At 36.2% G+C, this 15,533-nt stretch overlaps 1 protein-coding gene across 5 annotated transcripts in view; it reads right to left on the reverse strand.

Moving 5' to 3' along the window:
• Map2 (microtubule associated protein 2) overlaps positions 1-15,533 on the reverse strand; it is a 277,851-nt gene that overhangs the window by 35,787 nt on the left and 226,531 nt on the right. For 4 of the 5 annotated variants that reach the window (XM_076865590.2, XM_076865589.2, XM_076865588.2 and 1 more), the window contains exons 6-7: positions 12,686-12,799; positions 10,681-10,758 (exon numbers count right to left, since the gene is read on the reverse strand). In XM_076865590.2, coding sequence (XP_076721705.1) covers positions 10,681-10,758; positions 12,686-12,799 — 192 coding nt within the window. Of the gene's footprint in view, positions 1-365; positions 612-10,680; positions 10,759-12,685; positions 12,800-15,533 lie in introns of all 5 variants that reach the window. The other variant, XM_076865586.2, reaches the window with a different exon arrangement.

Raw genomic sequence — 15,533 nt, forward strand, 5'->3', positions numbered from 1 at the left:
AAAGCATATGAATTGCTGTCCCAAAAATAAAAAACGAAAATATACATGTATTAGCAATGTGACTGGCAAACACTTGAGATGAGGAGGGAGGGTAACTCAAAAGCTCACATAGCATCGTCAGCCTGCGGCAAAGCGTATTGTATCATGGCAAAGGACAACCAGGAATCTGTGGCAGCAGGGGAGAACCATGCGGCCACACAGCACCTGTGCAAGCCACACTCTGCTCATGAAGCCTGCAACAGGGGTCTGGAGATCATGAAAAGACCCAGCGATGAAACAGCAAACAGCATTGGAAAGGCATCAGGTTGGTAAGCACTGGCGAGATCACTTGCAACCAAACACATGCAAATCCTGGGAAAACACACCTTCCTGGGCAGAGGAAGGGGTTTTTACTTCTGGAGACACCTCCTTGGCCTCTTTTACACTTTTCTCATGCAGAGCCCCTGTCAGGGCACTCTCTTCAGGAACTATCTGGGCCTCCGCACTAGACTCCACTTGGCCCTCACTGAGGCCCTGGGGTTGGTCTGAGGACTTAGCAGCCCCACACTCTTTCCCAGGAAGAGCAGCAGGTTTCTCTTCCTCAGGCATGGGACCCTCTAGTGTTTCTTCTTCTTGGAGATGAAAAAAATGTTGACATCATGACCACAGAACAACACATGAAAGGACAGAAATACTGTTTAAGGACACTTTCAGCTCCACTGGGATGACCTCCCCAGGAACTTCAGGGAGGTTTTCTTTTGCCATTTGGATGAGCAAATTGAGAGTCAAATGCAATACACTTTATGAACTCATTGGGAAATTATGATGTATCAACTGCTAATGGTGATGCCTTTTAAAGTCTCATTAAAAGGCTATTTATTTTAAAATTTGAGAGCTGAAAGCGTTTTGTTGATTGATTACCCTTTAGTGGCAATGACGGTTAAGTTGCACGCATGTGGAAAGCTTGCTGGAAATAAGAGACGGTGCTGCCAGGTAACAGATGGTTATGAAAAGACAGATGTATTGATGTACTGAATGAAGAAAAGCCTTTAAATTTGTTAGACATATGCGGTTTTCTCCAATGCAGGAAGCCCCTACATCCTGATTGGTTTGTTTAAAATGTGCAAGCGTTGCTTACGGAGTCTTGGGAAAGAGAAAGAAAGGCCTTCCAATAGCCAACCAATTATCTTAACAGGTTCATCAAAAAGTCCATCAAAACTATTTAAAATATATTCCATTTTTCCATCATAAAAGACTATTAAGTCAATTATGTTATCCTCAATGAATTATACAGTGCCTGAGAAGATGAAAAATTTCAGGGAGCAAAGAATTTTGAAAGACAAAGTCAAGATAAAATTTACATCATATTACTTATAAAAGTCTTTCTCTGGTACACAAGTGTTATATTGTTTAACACCTAGAAATATCAATAATGTAATTCATGTGTAGCTTTCTTTGACACTAAGAAGAAAAATGTACATATTAGTAATAAAACCTAATTTCTATAATTCAAAACAAAATTGCCAAGAAAAGATAATGGAGTAGTAACCAAATTGCTAAAATATCCCCCCAAAAAATGTATACTCCACAGAAAAACATCAGCCTGTAAAATGTAAAAAGTAAACCTTATGGAGGTATAGATGATTATGTTAATTTCTTTTTCATCTACACTTCAAATGCCAATAAAAATAAATAAATTTTACTTTAGCCCATAAGGAATTACAGGAAAATATTTAAGCTGTTTTACAGTTCTGCAAATAGAAGATTCTTATGAAATTTCCATGAAATGACTGTACATTGTTTAAATGCCTCTGCAGAAAAGACTACAGATGTAAAGGAAAAAATTTTTCTTTTTAAAGAAATATTAGCAACCTGGGGATTGAGGACAACTAGTTCGTCTATCCCTTCACATTTAGTACTCAGACACACCCATTTTTATAATTTAATTTTATAAGTAATACTGGAAAAATTCCAATTCTAACATTTCTAAGGAGACTTTCATAATGCATAGATTTTGATTACAGTTAAAAGGATTTTAATATAGCTGCTTTATTAATGGTACCTTATTAGCTGAAGTCTAATCGGGTTAATTAAAAAGTTTTCAAATCCATGTCACTATTTAGCATTCCATTTTCTCATTTTGTATAAATTATGCTTGTTTCCACTGTACCAATTCCTCATTCAAAAATCCCCATATTTTTCTGGTTTTAAGTTCACACTGTTAAATGAGCTTAGTCTCACTCACTGTGGGTTCTACCTCTTTATTAGAGTGTCTGAGCCATTGGAGTGCTTTGTTTTCAAAATGACCCTTGAAGAAACTCATTTTCATGAATGTTCTTGTGAGCTCATCCCTCATTGCCTTAGAACTACCTGCCCTGATGTTAAATATTGTCCCATTAACTATCCAATAACTTCTACATCTAAGCAAGTTATTTTCATATTTGAAAAAAACTTCTTCACCTGAGCAAAACTATTTTTAGCTGTACTTTCTTTACCAGACTACTAGTTAGAAGGAGACAGAATGCAGCCACCATCCACTTATTTTATCCTCACACAGCCAATTATACACAAGGGTCGCCCAGCTTTATTAGGCTGAAAGGAATCGTTTCTTTCATTTTAGCCCAGCTTTACTGACCCACAAGTTAGTTACCTAGGAAAGCCTGTGTAGTTTCTGCAGATGACTTAAAGTAGAAAATAAATTCATTCCATAACATTTATTCAGCTCTAAACAGATTCTTCAATCTCTCTCTTTTAAAGAGTAATTGTATTAACATAGTGCTAAAAAGCAGGCTAATTCTATTTAAGTCCAGTTCTAGTAATATTATGTATTCAAGGACAAAAAAACCCCCAATATTTGGGGTCAATTTCTTTGGTTTGGGTAAAGGATACATTCATTCCCAATTGATGTATTTGCAAGGAAGCAGAAAGGAGTCATACTTTGAACATTTGAACTGTTTTTTTGTTGGGCTGGGGAGGGCTCTTTATTGTCTGTCTGCATCTCAGAAGTAATGATATTAAAAAAGGAAATGCCATTGAAGTTTAGTAGTTACTGAATATAAACTATCCTTTAAGCAATTTTGCCCTTGATCCAAGTGTAACCGATGTGATTCTGCAATCTTTGTAATGTTTTGAATAACCAATAAAAAAATAAAATAAAATAAAAAAAAAAAATAAAAAAAAAAGAAAGCATGATACCCCTGCTGCAAAGTAGAAATTACCTGTACAAGCCTCTCAAACAAAGTTTAAGTAAGGCTTCTTTTTTGTAAATTTTGAGGCGATATTTTGGATGGAGACAATTGATATTGATATAGGGACTTCACTTTCATCTGGAAAAAACAGACTCCTGCCCCACCCACCTCCACATGAGGACACACTGAACATGATGTGCATGGTCCAAGCTGCAGGCAGGGGAGGAGGAGCAAAAGGGGACCATGCTCGGTTCACCTTTCTCCTGGCCTAAGTGGGCCTCTGCACTCTGCGCTGTGACACTGGGGAGCCCACTAGAGGTAGTCCATTCTGAGCTGAACAAAGGATGCTCATAGTACTCCTCATCGGAATTGTAAGGGTCATCATCAGGCACAGACACCGAGATGGAGGGCGCTAGAAGTCTACGCCTCTCCCCGCTGGTGGCAGGTTCCTGGCTGGGGAACCTGTGTAGAGGACCCACTTGATCCTCAGCCCCTTCATCTACAAACAGACACACAGGAAGAAACTGCAGGGAGAACTGGACAAGACAGACACAAGATCAGACAGACGAGACAAACACGTCCACAAGGACACAAAGGGTCAGGGAAACAGCACAGCGAATGGAGGGCGGCTAGCAAAACCAAGCTGATGGAGGATGGCCGAGGAAGAATGTTGCATGCTTCAGTGGCTGCTGAATTTAAACTGTCCTCTAAGCAATTCTGCCATTGATCTAGGTCAATCAAAAGCATTGATACCCCTGCTGCAAAGTAGAAATTATCTACACATTCCTCTCAAACAAGTGAGAATAACCAAATAAACATTGGAATAGAAACAAAGTATTATACAACAAATGCATTCATTGGAGAAAATTTCTTCAGGAAGATTCATTCTTATTTTTCTATCAATATATTTATAAGTCAAAAAAGAAAAACAGTTGTTAGGCTCTTATACAGGTATGACTATGGGGAGAAACAGTCCCTGTTTGAAACACAACTTTATCTAGGATGTACAAATAGTTGGCATTGTGGTTAATTTAGTTCAGAATGATTTCAACCAGAAAGTATTTTTAAATTTTAATTCTCTTAAGAAAAACCTATGAAGCATTATTCTTCTTTCCTGCCTTGATAAGGAGGAAGCAGTCAACACGGATTTCTGTTGGATGCTAAGGCTGATGGTATCCCAGGAGCATCATTTTAAACACTGGTTCTCAACTGCCTGGTGGGAGAAGTACAGTATATTGTTTTAAGAGTCTCCCCCAATGTCATAAATGTGTTTTCTCATGTTCTGCTTCTACTTTATAAGCTTAATACAGACACAATGAGTTGAAAATTCCTAGAGTTGGCTTCAAATTCATCAAGACTGTATTCCATACAGCTTTATTTGTACCTCTGGCCTTGGATGTGCCTGTTTCATATCTCTTACTGCATATTTCTTACTGAAATGTTAATGAACCGTTTTTATTTCTGCCCTTCCCTGTGCTTGGCTTGGAAATTTGCATTATTTAAATAATTTCCCTAAATTCACAATTATAGATCAGTCAGCTTAGCATCTTAACTCTCATATAATTCAGTGAGCTTTAAGGACCCTGAGAATAAACACCATTTGGGTTCTGATATGGTGCAGAAATCACATCTCAAGCTTATCTGGCAGGTTACCAAGTTTGTTAATCATTATTTACTTATATCTAGAAATAATTTTAAAATTTCATAACTCTCAATAATAAGAATAAAGTCTATCTTACCTAGCTATGTTGTTTTTACTTCAATCAGAACTTAAGCAGGCAGAGTTAGAGCATTAATTTGCAAATGCATTGTATTTTTAGGATGGTAACTTATTTTCAGCAATCAAGTGCTGACAACTGGAAATAAAATAAGTCTGAAATCGTAAGGAGACTAAAATAACACTGTGGAAAGAATAATTTTAATCTTTTAAGCACATTATTTACTGATTGTTCCATAGGAGTTGTTTCTGGATGGTTGCTCAGAACTTTCTCAGCCATAAAACTTATTATATCACGGGACAGCAGAATCCTAAAATAATGTTTGATATTCTTAGTTCAACTCAGCACGACTTCTCAACTGAGCTGATAATTGCCTAAGATCTAGCCTACCACACTGACTGAATCATAGCCCTCGGCTTATCTCACATCCCAGCCATTCATATTTTCCCTAGCAAGACCCTGAGACTATAACTCCCCATTCCCCATTTAGGAGCAATTAGCTCCTCAAATTTCTAATATGTTGAAAAGATCACATGGATTGTCAATAAGTGAAAATAGGGTATTTTTCTCTATTTCTCTCTGCTTTTCAATATTTATTTGCTGGAAAGTAGAGCAGAGACTTGGTAGACAGATGCAATACTATTCATTCAGATGCTTCAACCTTTGGAAGATTCCAACCTCCTCTTTCTTGTTGCTATTGCTCTTTTCCTAAATGCCAGAATGTAAAAACAGACCAGAGTCTTGCTTGAGATCTGTAATCTCTCAAAGAAGCAGTATTTTCTATTCTGAAGACCTTTACTCTAATCAGAATAACAGAAACATCGACAGAAACTTTAAGGGTTCCAGTGTAAAAAGTCTTATCTGTCGTATTTGTATGGCCTTTAGCCAAGACAACTTCAAAAGGAGATCTGGCAAAGTCCAGTTCTCTCTTGGAACTATGTGCTCTATGTACTTTGACTGTCTTTAGGACCTGTGTTCATCTATAATACAAGCTCCAGAGGTAAGCCAGGAAAGCTATGCCTAGAGGGGTAGCTAAATCTCAACCTCTCATGTGGTTCCAGTGAGAATGAAGAAGATATTAGATTCTCATTTGTTACAGAGCTGAGCATTGCAGGTACTTTAGGATCACACCCAATGTGGGTAAGGTACATAATAATTATAAATAAATGGAATATTTGGGAGTGTTTTATAACAAAGAACTCCTGTTTGAAGAGAATTTACTTCCATAGTCTCAGAACAGGAAACTTGACAAGAGCCAGTTTTAGTGATATAGTGAAAATGTGGGTTGCAGAATTAAGATTTAGATCTGAATTATGGATAAGCCTTTTATCCAGAGATAAGCCACTACATTCTTGGCAAAAAGTGGAAATGAATAGAATGTCTCTGTGGGTCTCTGGGAGGATTAAATGTGAAGATATTTGTGGAAGTGCCAAGCACAGTTTTTGACTCCATACATGTTAGCATCCATGTCTTCAATGTACTCAGTCATGTTTCCAAGTAATTTTGCTCCTTCCCTTTATTTGACACACCAAAGTTGAAGTTGAAAAATTTGTGAAAAATTAAACTCACTTCAAAACAGTTAGTTTTGCTCTTTAAGGTAACAATTGAATACATTCATCCTTTTCCTATAAGTAGACATGTTTGGGTCATCTGTTTTTTGCCACAAAGTATTCTGTTTCATTTAATAATGTGACATATAAAAGAACAGGGTGACTTGATGTGCCCTTCTCTTTTACGTAGTCCTTTTAGATAATAATAACCTTCAAAAATGAAGGTTACCTACTTTCAATGGAGGAATAAATTTCCCCTTAGTTTGCTTTTGTTCAATTTTTTTTTAAAAGCATCTGGAAATTTATTTGGGGGTTAAAGTAGGGTTTGACACCCTAAACCGAGCCTTGGTTTGTTAGCTCCCTTTGATACAAATGAGAAGTTACTTTTGCAAGGACTACAGCTCGCAGGGCATCAGTGAGTTTGATCTTTGCTTGTTGTGCATCACTGCTTCTGCCCCACAGTGCACAGCTAGAGACAGCTGGCTCCACTCACATGGTTCTCTTCCATCCCTAAGCTCTTTCCATCCTGTCGGCTTTTGAATGGGGACTCCTTACCTTGCTGACTGTTTCTGCTGCCTCAGCATGATATGGAGGGAAACTGTTTTCAGACTACCAATTATGATGTCACTATATCTGTGACAACAGGAAAACACTGCCCTACAACCCTGGAGCAAACCTCAGAGGGCAGAAGGATCCTCATTTTGTTTTCAAAGGATCCCACTGTACTTGCATAAACTTCCAAGTTCTGACAGTTCAGTCCAAACGGCAAGTGTTAGGTTTAGGCCAAAAATAAAAAGGAGATTAATTGGAAAACATTATAACTAGTATTAGATAACTGTACCATGGTTTCCTTTCTAAGTGTGCTACTTGTTGAATTTTTTCTTCAAAATCCCATTAAAATGATTTGCAGAATAAGATATAGTCTGGGAATTATTAAAACTACATTAATTATAATAAATGAGTATTTATAAATGATGGTAATTAACATCTTAAATTATTTTCAGTGGAGGCTTTCATGTTTCCCCTTTGGGAAAGAACAGTTTTAAAAATGTTTGATAATTAATAAAAAATTAGTGTATCCTCAGTATCACTGAATTAATTTAGCCCAAGAGCTCTCTTCCGCTTGTGTAAAAGGATTGGACTGTGACACTCATTGCAACCTTAAAGTTGCTTTGACGGTACATCAAAGAGGAAAAATAACCCCTGGACAGAGTGAAGAAGCCCACTCACTCCCTTTCCAACATTCCTGCTATTAGCAGGACACTAATGGAAACAGTGCTGCATCATTATAAACTGACTGGATTGAAAATTCAAATGGTTCAATCCTGTCTTTTTGTGACTTGTCACTAACATTTTTTGACAAAACTAAACAAATAAACAACAACAAAAAAACCCTAATATTTACTGTATGTAGTGTGTCATTTAAAATAAAAGAGGCAGTATTTTGATCATCTAGACTATATCTTTCACAAATTTAAGATGAGAATATTATCTGATTTTTAAATTAATAAAGTAGAATTGGTAAAAAAAAATTTCATATTACTCAAAATGGTTATCCATTTGAAAACAAATCATTAAACCATCATATAACTTAATGCTTTAAAAAAAATTTAAAAACACAAGTTAGGTTTGAAAATATCTTTGAATAACTTCCAAGGGGAAGTAAGTTGGCACTGTCCCTGGATATTATTGAAACCCTCTGAGGAAGATGTTCTGCATTGTAAAGGAAGTGTTATTCTGGAAAGCTGACTTCTAGGTAACCAAAACATGAAAGTGATTCTATATTTCAGTTATTCATATTTATATTATGTCCATGATGCTATCTTCCAGAAAGCAGGCTGGGTGGTTTCCCAGATGGATGGCAGGACCCTACTTCTTTTTCTACTCTAATTCCCAGAGAGAAAAAAAAAAAAAGTCAATAACTTTGATCTCAAGCAGACTTTGGAGTACACCAGTTCTATCAACATCAAATCCCTTTCTGGGTTAAGAGGATTGTCTGGCACTTGAATAGCTTTCAGTGGCTCAGAAGCATTTTCAATGACCTGAGAGAATACACTATCATGTAAGGCTGTCCACTGCATTGGGAGTGAAGTCCAGGCCCCTGACACCACAGGCCTCTGCTTACTCTCTTTCTTCCACTCCTCTGCCCCTTTCTCACTACCTGTTAGCCATGGGCCCTCTTCCTAGAACACTGTACCTTCTTGCCCTCCGGAGTGCTCTTGTGCATCCTGGTTCCTGTGCCCCAAATTCCCCTTTTATCCATCTATGCTTGGCCAGCATATCCTCATGATTCTGGGCTCTGATTCTTAATCATCCTACACCATCCAATAAAATAAGGTTTTCCTTGCTGTTCTATCTTAAAGCTCCCTGGTTTTATTCTTTCCTGGTGCTAATTCAATTGTAAATTATTCGTAAACTTATTTACTGGATTTCTGTTCTCCACTAGACAATGTGCTCCTTAAAAGCAGGGATCATGCCTGTTTTGCTCACTAACACAGACCCAGAATTTGCAGAGTTCCTAAAAAATTGTAGATGCTCAACAGATGTGTGCCAGATGAGTGGATAAACATAGGCCCAAAAGAATCTTTCCAATCCATAAATTTAAAAGTTAATCACATTTTAAGGAAATTAACTAATAATCAGTGGCTGTTATGCAATGATTACTATCTCTATATGTTCTTTTTTTATCCCCTTAGAATAATTTTGTTTAACAATATTTGGGGCATTAAATTTAGAAAAAAAAAATAAAAGTCCTTAATTTAAGAAAGAAAAATCTTGCTATAAAAGGGTTAGTTTGCCAAGTGCAATGGCAACACTGTAATCCCAGTGACTCTGGAGATTGAGGCAGGATGTCACAAGTGCGAGGACAGCCTCAGCAATTTACTGAGACCCTGTCCCAAATAAAAAAAATAAGAAAGGCATTTAGCTCAGTGGTAAACTACTCCTGGGTTCAATCCCTGGTATCAAAAAAGAAAAAAATAAAAAGTTTAGGTTAATAAATCTGTGACAAAAAAATCATATTGGAGTTAACAATATGTAGGTCAGAAATTTAGATATTTATATTAAGTATTCAAAGAATATTTTAAAGAAACTGATTATAAATTATAAAAAGTCTTCTGTGATCAATGTTATTCAGTTTTTGTTGTTGTTGTTGTTGGTTTTGTTTTTTGATACTGGGAACTAAATTCAGGAGCATTTGACCACTGGGACACATCCCCAGCCCTATTTTTTTGTATTTTATTTAGAAACAGGGTCTCACTGAATTGCTTAGCACCTCACTTTTGCTGAAGCTGGCTTTGAAGTCAAGATCCTCCTGGCTTAGCCTAATGTTATTCAGTTTTTAAAACAGCAAATTGGTCTCTGATGTGACAACAACAACAACAAAAAAATACAAGAAAAAATAAATAAATAAAATGGAAGAGTTTTAAAACTCTGGTTTTAGTATATGAAAACTTAAAAACAAGCTATTATTGTTTCTCTGACTTAGAACCATTAACTTGTATATCATTTTGAGAGTTACAGAAGGCAGAGGAAAGCTAAGGCTTGATTGATTGTGGTTTCAATATAATTTAGGTAAGTGACTTTCCTTTCAGATTTTGAATGGATCTTCTTTAAAGCCATCTCTCTGTTTTATCAATGACAACTGAAAAGCTGATGTGCCTAAATATATTCATGAACAATAACAGGTCTCAGCAGGAAAGGAGCCGTGGTCTCAGCTTCTAGTTCCCTGCTCTCAGTGTCAACCTATTCACTAAGTTCTTCATTTACTCATTAATATTTATTGAAAGTGGGAATGGGTCAGGCCCTGGGAGAGGTCTTGGTAAAATGGTGAGCAAAACAGACAGTTCCTGACATGTCCATAGGAAGTGTGACTCCCACTATAATGGCAATTATATTTATTTTAATTTTTGTTCAATCCCTTACAAGATGGGATTTTGTCTTCTCCATTAAAACACTCTATATGAAGTAAACTGGTTCTCTATACTTATTCTAGCAAATTAAACACAAAGTTCTCTTTTCTTTTACTAGGAGATTTTTACTTTTTTATGTACCATATTCTTTGACTTCTGATTTTATAGAGATAAGGGCTTATGTGCATATTTTAGGATTTTGTTCCTTTTTGACGACTTGAGACAAACTCCAAAGTTGGGTCATATGTTAACAACACTGAAGCCTGTGTATTATGCAGTGAAGTTCAGTATTTACCCTCTTTGAGAAGACAGACCCTGTGAGGTCAAAGCTTACCTTCCTCCACCGTGACTGTCTGCTCTGAGGCTGGCGATGGGGGCGGAGAAGGAGGCAGATGAGCTGTCTCTTCAGCTGCTATAGACCAAACAATGAAGAAATGAGACACAATAATTAATCTTATCAGGCCAGTTGATGTGTAGGTAGTTCTTCCATCTGTAAAAAGGCCTCTCTATGAAATGCAAGGGGAGACCCAATAGTAATCTGTTTGACTTATTCTTAGGCCTATTATCTGATTCATATATTTTTGACAACTTAAAAAGATAAACATTTCATATTTTTCAAAAAAGTCATTTCATTTTCTCCATAAAAATGACTTAAAAAATTAATGCTAAAATTGTATCATTAATCTCCTTCCTTTGTGTCTACTTATTCAATTAATAATATATTTCATTTTGACCCTATCTGCCATATAAAAACACAAAAAGGCAGGCCTTTTAGTTTGGATTAGGCTAGACCAACTGAAAACATATTCAAATGCTCTCTTGTTCAGCTTCTTGATCTGGAAACAAATGTTACCTTGATCATTCATGGTCATGCTAGCTGACATCATTAAATAGCCTTTTGCCCACTGACATCATTAAATAGCCTTTTGCCCACTGAGTCTAAAGCCAAAACCCATCTTTTCTATGCTTTCTCAGAAAACAAAATGAAGTTGTCATAGCCAGGATATCTGTGGGGAGAAACCATGCACCAGTGGGGGCGTGGCCTTCTGGCCTTGGCCCTGCTTGTGAAGCACAGAAAGGTTCTGTAGGATATCATCCACTCACAGTCAACCTTATGATTTGGTTCTCAGGACACTTACCTTCTTCATGACACTTCTACAAAGGTAAGAAATTTCAAAAGAAAATATTTCTCATTTAAGGCCAGTAGCTAAATCCATTTTAATATTATAGAATTGCCGTTTCATAAAGCAGTTGGTAGAGGCAGCTTTTGGGATGACAGATGACTTTCAGTCCCTTGACCCTGTGGGTTTGCATGGCATATTTTAAGATTGCAGATTTTTAACAAACTGGGTTATCTTTCATTTCAAAGAATAGAAATGAACAATAGATTGAAGAATAATGTTTTAAATATTTTTTTCTCTCTGTTTTAAGAGAAAAACAGTCCTTCATAACAAAAATACTCGGTATTAAAAAATACTGAATATATTCTAAATTATTATTCTGGTAAAACAAATTATTTTATTGCTTACTTTTCAATAGGTGATAGAACATGCATTAAAAATAAAATATTAAGGATACATCAGATTATAATATAGGAAAATGGTTATGTGCTAATTTTAGTCCTTAAAAACCATGGCTTTTTATAGATCAGGTATATGTACTTGTGAAACAGGGATGTTGAGCCTGAAAGTGTCCTTCCTTACATCTTGTCATGGACACATACCTGTCTCTGTCTCTCATCTTAGTGGGGGCAGGAAGGCTTTGTCTGAGTGTCTTTCTCAGCAAGGAAGCACTGCTTTACCTGTCTGGCACTGGAGGCCATTTGATTTGTGGCCAAGGGACAGGGCAGTGCTAGCTTGGTATCCTGAAAGAAGCCAAATAGTCAGTACTTTTCTTTTCTGATGCAAAGTCAATATTGATTCCATTGACGCTTTGACTTAAGATTTTTGTAGCCAGTTCAGAGAGACCAAAACAAGACTATAATATAATCACTCACTGAAACCCATAAAGGAAAAGAATCATCTCCAATTTAAGTCTTTATACATATTCCCTATGTGTGGAGTGTTATGCAATCTTCTAATGGTCTAGGAAATAAAAAATTGTAGGCCACTTAGTGGAACATCAAACTACAAGCTTATCACTCTAGAAATTACCAAAATACTACAATTAACCTGATGAGGAGGGCGCAAATAGGTCCCAGTGCATTTCCGTGGAAGGGCTGGATGGAAGTCACGGGTAAAAATAATGTAAAGGAAATAACCAATCTTGGGAACACGAGGAATTTTTGCTGTGATAGGGCAGGAAGACCCAGCCCCTGGCTTGAGGCTCTTCTCATTTACCTAAAGGCAGAGGTGCAGGCTGATCTTTGTGCTGAGCTTCTTTCTCTTGCTCGCCTTTCAGGACTGCTACAGCCTCAGCGGTGACTACTTGAACTATTCTTGCAGACACCTCCTCTGTAATAAGCAGTAACAAAAGGAAATATCATAAGGAGAAGTCCAAACAGGTAGCAGAGAGGAAAAGTAATCAAACAGCACAGTGGATTAAAAATCTTATCTTTGCTGTCTTCTCTCCAAAAAAGTATAATATGATTTTTGCATTACACACACAGACACACAGACACACACACACACACACACACACACACAGACACACATACACAAACACACACACACCAAACAAGAAGATTAAGAAAAGAAGTTGGCATCTGGTAGCTAAGCAAAATGAACACAGAACTAAAGACAAATAATTACTTAATTCATATGCCAATTTAATTTTAAAACATTTATATAAACAAAAACAATTTAATCTCTTTGTACCTAATAAAATAAACCCAAAGAGAGACAAGGGGATCTATTTTGGATATAACTTAAAATATGTTTTATAGTATTCTTACACTATTCTAGAAAATATCACTAAAATCAATTTCTGTGCTCTTTTGCAAAAATATCATGATGTAAAACCTGAGGAAGATGACTCAAAATATGTATTTGTGATTAAAATATCCAATACAAACAAGATAAATTATGATAAACTGAAAAGATAATATTTTAATGAAATACACAGAAATTGATATAGTGGAAAGTCTGTTTCTAAGTAAATACTATTTTCTAGGTAGCAGATGCTTTAAAGATCTCTGAAGTCATCTGATAGAAACTCATAAACACAACAGTTTCATTTAAAAACAGTAACAGAAGTGATATTTCACTATGCATTTCACTATGCATATTTCTTAAGTGATGCACTGGAGGTAAACATTTTTATCTGCAGTGCCTAGCAGTAACAGAAGTGATATTTAAAAATATATATATTATAGCACTCACTATGTGCCAAACACTCGGCAAAGGTATTTTCTCTTTTCATTATAATGAATTATTTGCTATTATTGCTCCAATTTTACAGATGAGGAAACTGGATGAAGCAAGAATTGAGAAGGTAAATATTTTATTACTCTTTTATTGCCATTTTTTTTTTGTTCAGTTTTAGTGTTTGAACAGAAGTTTTTGCAGTTATTCCCAGCAAATTAATAGCATTAACAGTCACCAAAGCATGGTAAAGAAGTCTGACTGCTATGCTGTTGTGTGAGGTGGGCAGTGGAGGAGGAGCAAGGGCTGTGTGTTGTCCTGAGGCCAGGCTGCTGGGCGAGGTTTCTATGAAGACCAGGAGAGAGGACAGGCTCCGATGAAGTGACATTTTCAGTGGGAAAGAACATATAAAAAGGGCTAACTGTAGATTAAATTCATTTAAAAAACAGCTTTAGATTTCTAAATTAATAATATTACAAAAGGAATTACTGTGGGTTTTGAGAATTGTTAGAGGTGGAGCAAGCTCAGCAGAAAACACAGAGCTACAGGAACCCTGTGTCTTCTGCATCATCCCAGTATCTTCCTGCTCGCACTTATTCCAACCTTAGGTTTCCTCCCTCTCTTCCTTCCTTCCTTCCTTCCCTTTCTTTCTTTCTTTGAACCCAGGGGCACTCTACCATTGAGCTACCATGCCCTACATCGCCCCCCCTTTTTTTTGGAGGAAGTGTTTCACTAAGTTGCTGAGGTTGGCCTCAAACTTGCAATTCTCCTGCCTCAGCCTCTCAAGGAGAGGTTGAGAATTTGCGATTCTCAAAGCTTCTCTCATGGAGCTTTACCCAGACTGAATGCTTAACGCATTTTTTTTTTAAATAAGAAAAATCAACATGAAAAGTTTTATTCATGATCTTTACACAAGTTAATAACCGTAACATAAAAACACTCAAATTATTCTACTTACTCTATTCCTGTTTAAGGATTTCATGTATTTAGAATGGTATTTCTTAAATTGGGGTCCTGGATACTTGCTTACTTATTTTTTAGGTTGGGAAGATAATCCAATAAACATAGTGCAAATATCTATTGGTTTATATAACCGAGTTAGAACTGAGCAATGCTACATTATTTCAATCTTTTTGTCTGATATTATACTTAGAATACAGTTTTGACACTGAGAATTATTTTAAATGTTGAGAGATAATAACAAAATAACAGAGGTGAGCATAATACATAAAGAACATATTCATAGACCAAATAACATCCTGGGGCACTGTATAAATGGGCTTTTAAAATAATCTACATAGAGACAAGTGAAGGGAGAATTGAATTGTTTACTTGTCTGCAGTCAATATAGAACCATCCAACCTAAACAGAATGTACTTTATCAACCAGCATCACATCTCAATGGTGAGAAAAAAAATTTAGTTTCAGAAAAAAAAAAAATATTTTAGATGGGAAGTTGTAGGAAATTTGTATTTTTTAATTTTTATCTGAGAATACTAATTTAAAAATGTGCTTGAGTTTCACAGTTGAATAAGAGCTTATGAATTAGTTAATTTTACTTTACTTCATATTAAAACAAAATGTGCGAAAATAATTTAACCCAATCTTGGAAGAATTGATTAATTTTTTTTTCTTTAAAAGAAACTAACAGAGTTTGTGCAATGCCATTAAAAAAAAATCTAACAGACTCTGTGGGCACCAACTCTATACTGGCTTTATTGACATCTTCAAATAATAATTTTTAAATCTAAATGTCCCAGTGAATTTAAGAAAACAGCATAGATTGTTCTGGGAATTTCAATTGGTCCAGGCAACTTGCAATATTTCTCTTAGCAAAGGCTGTCAACAGCACCGCAGAGGCAGTTGTCCCTAAAGAACAAAAGAT

Source organism: Callospermophilus lateralis, chromosome 9, assembly GCF_048772815.1.
Source record: "Callospermophilus lateralis isolate mCalLat2 chromosome 9, mCalLat2.hap1, whole genome shotgun sequence".
Taxonomy (NCBI): domain Eukaryota; kingdom Metazoa; phylum Chordata; class Mammalia; order Rodentia; family Sciuridae; genus Callospermophilus; species Callospermophilus lateralis.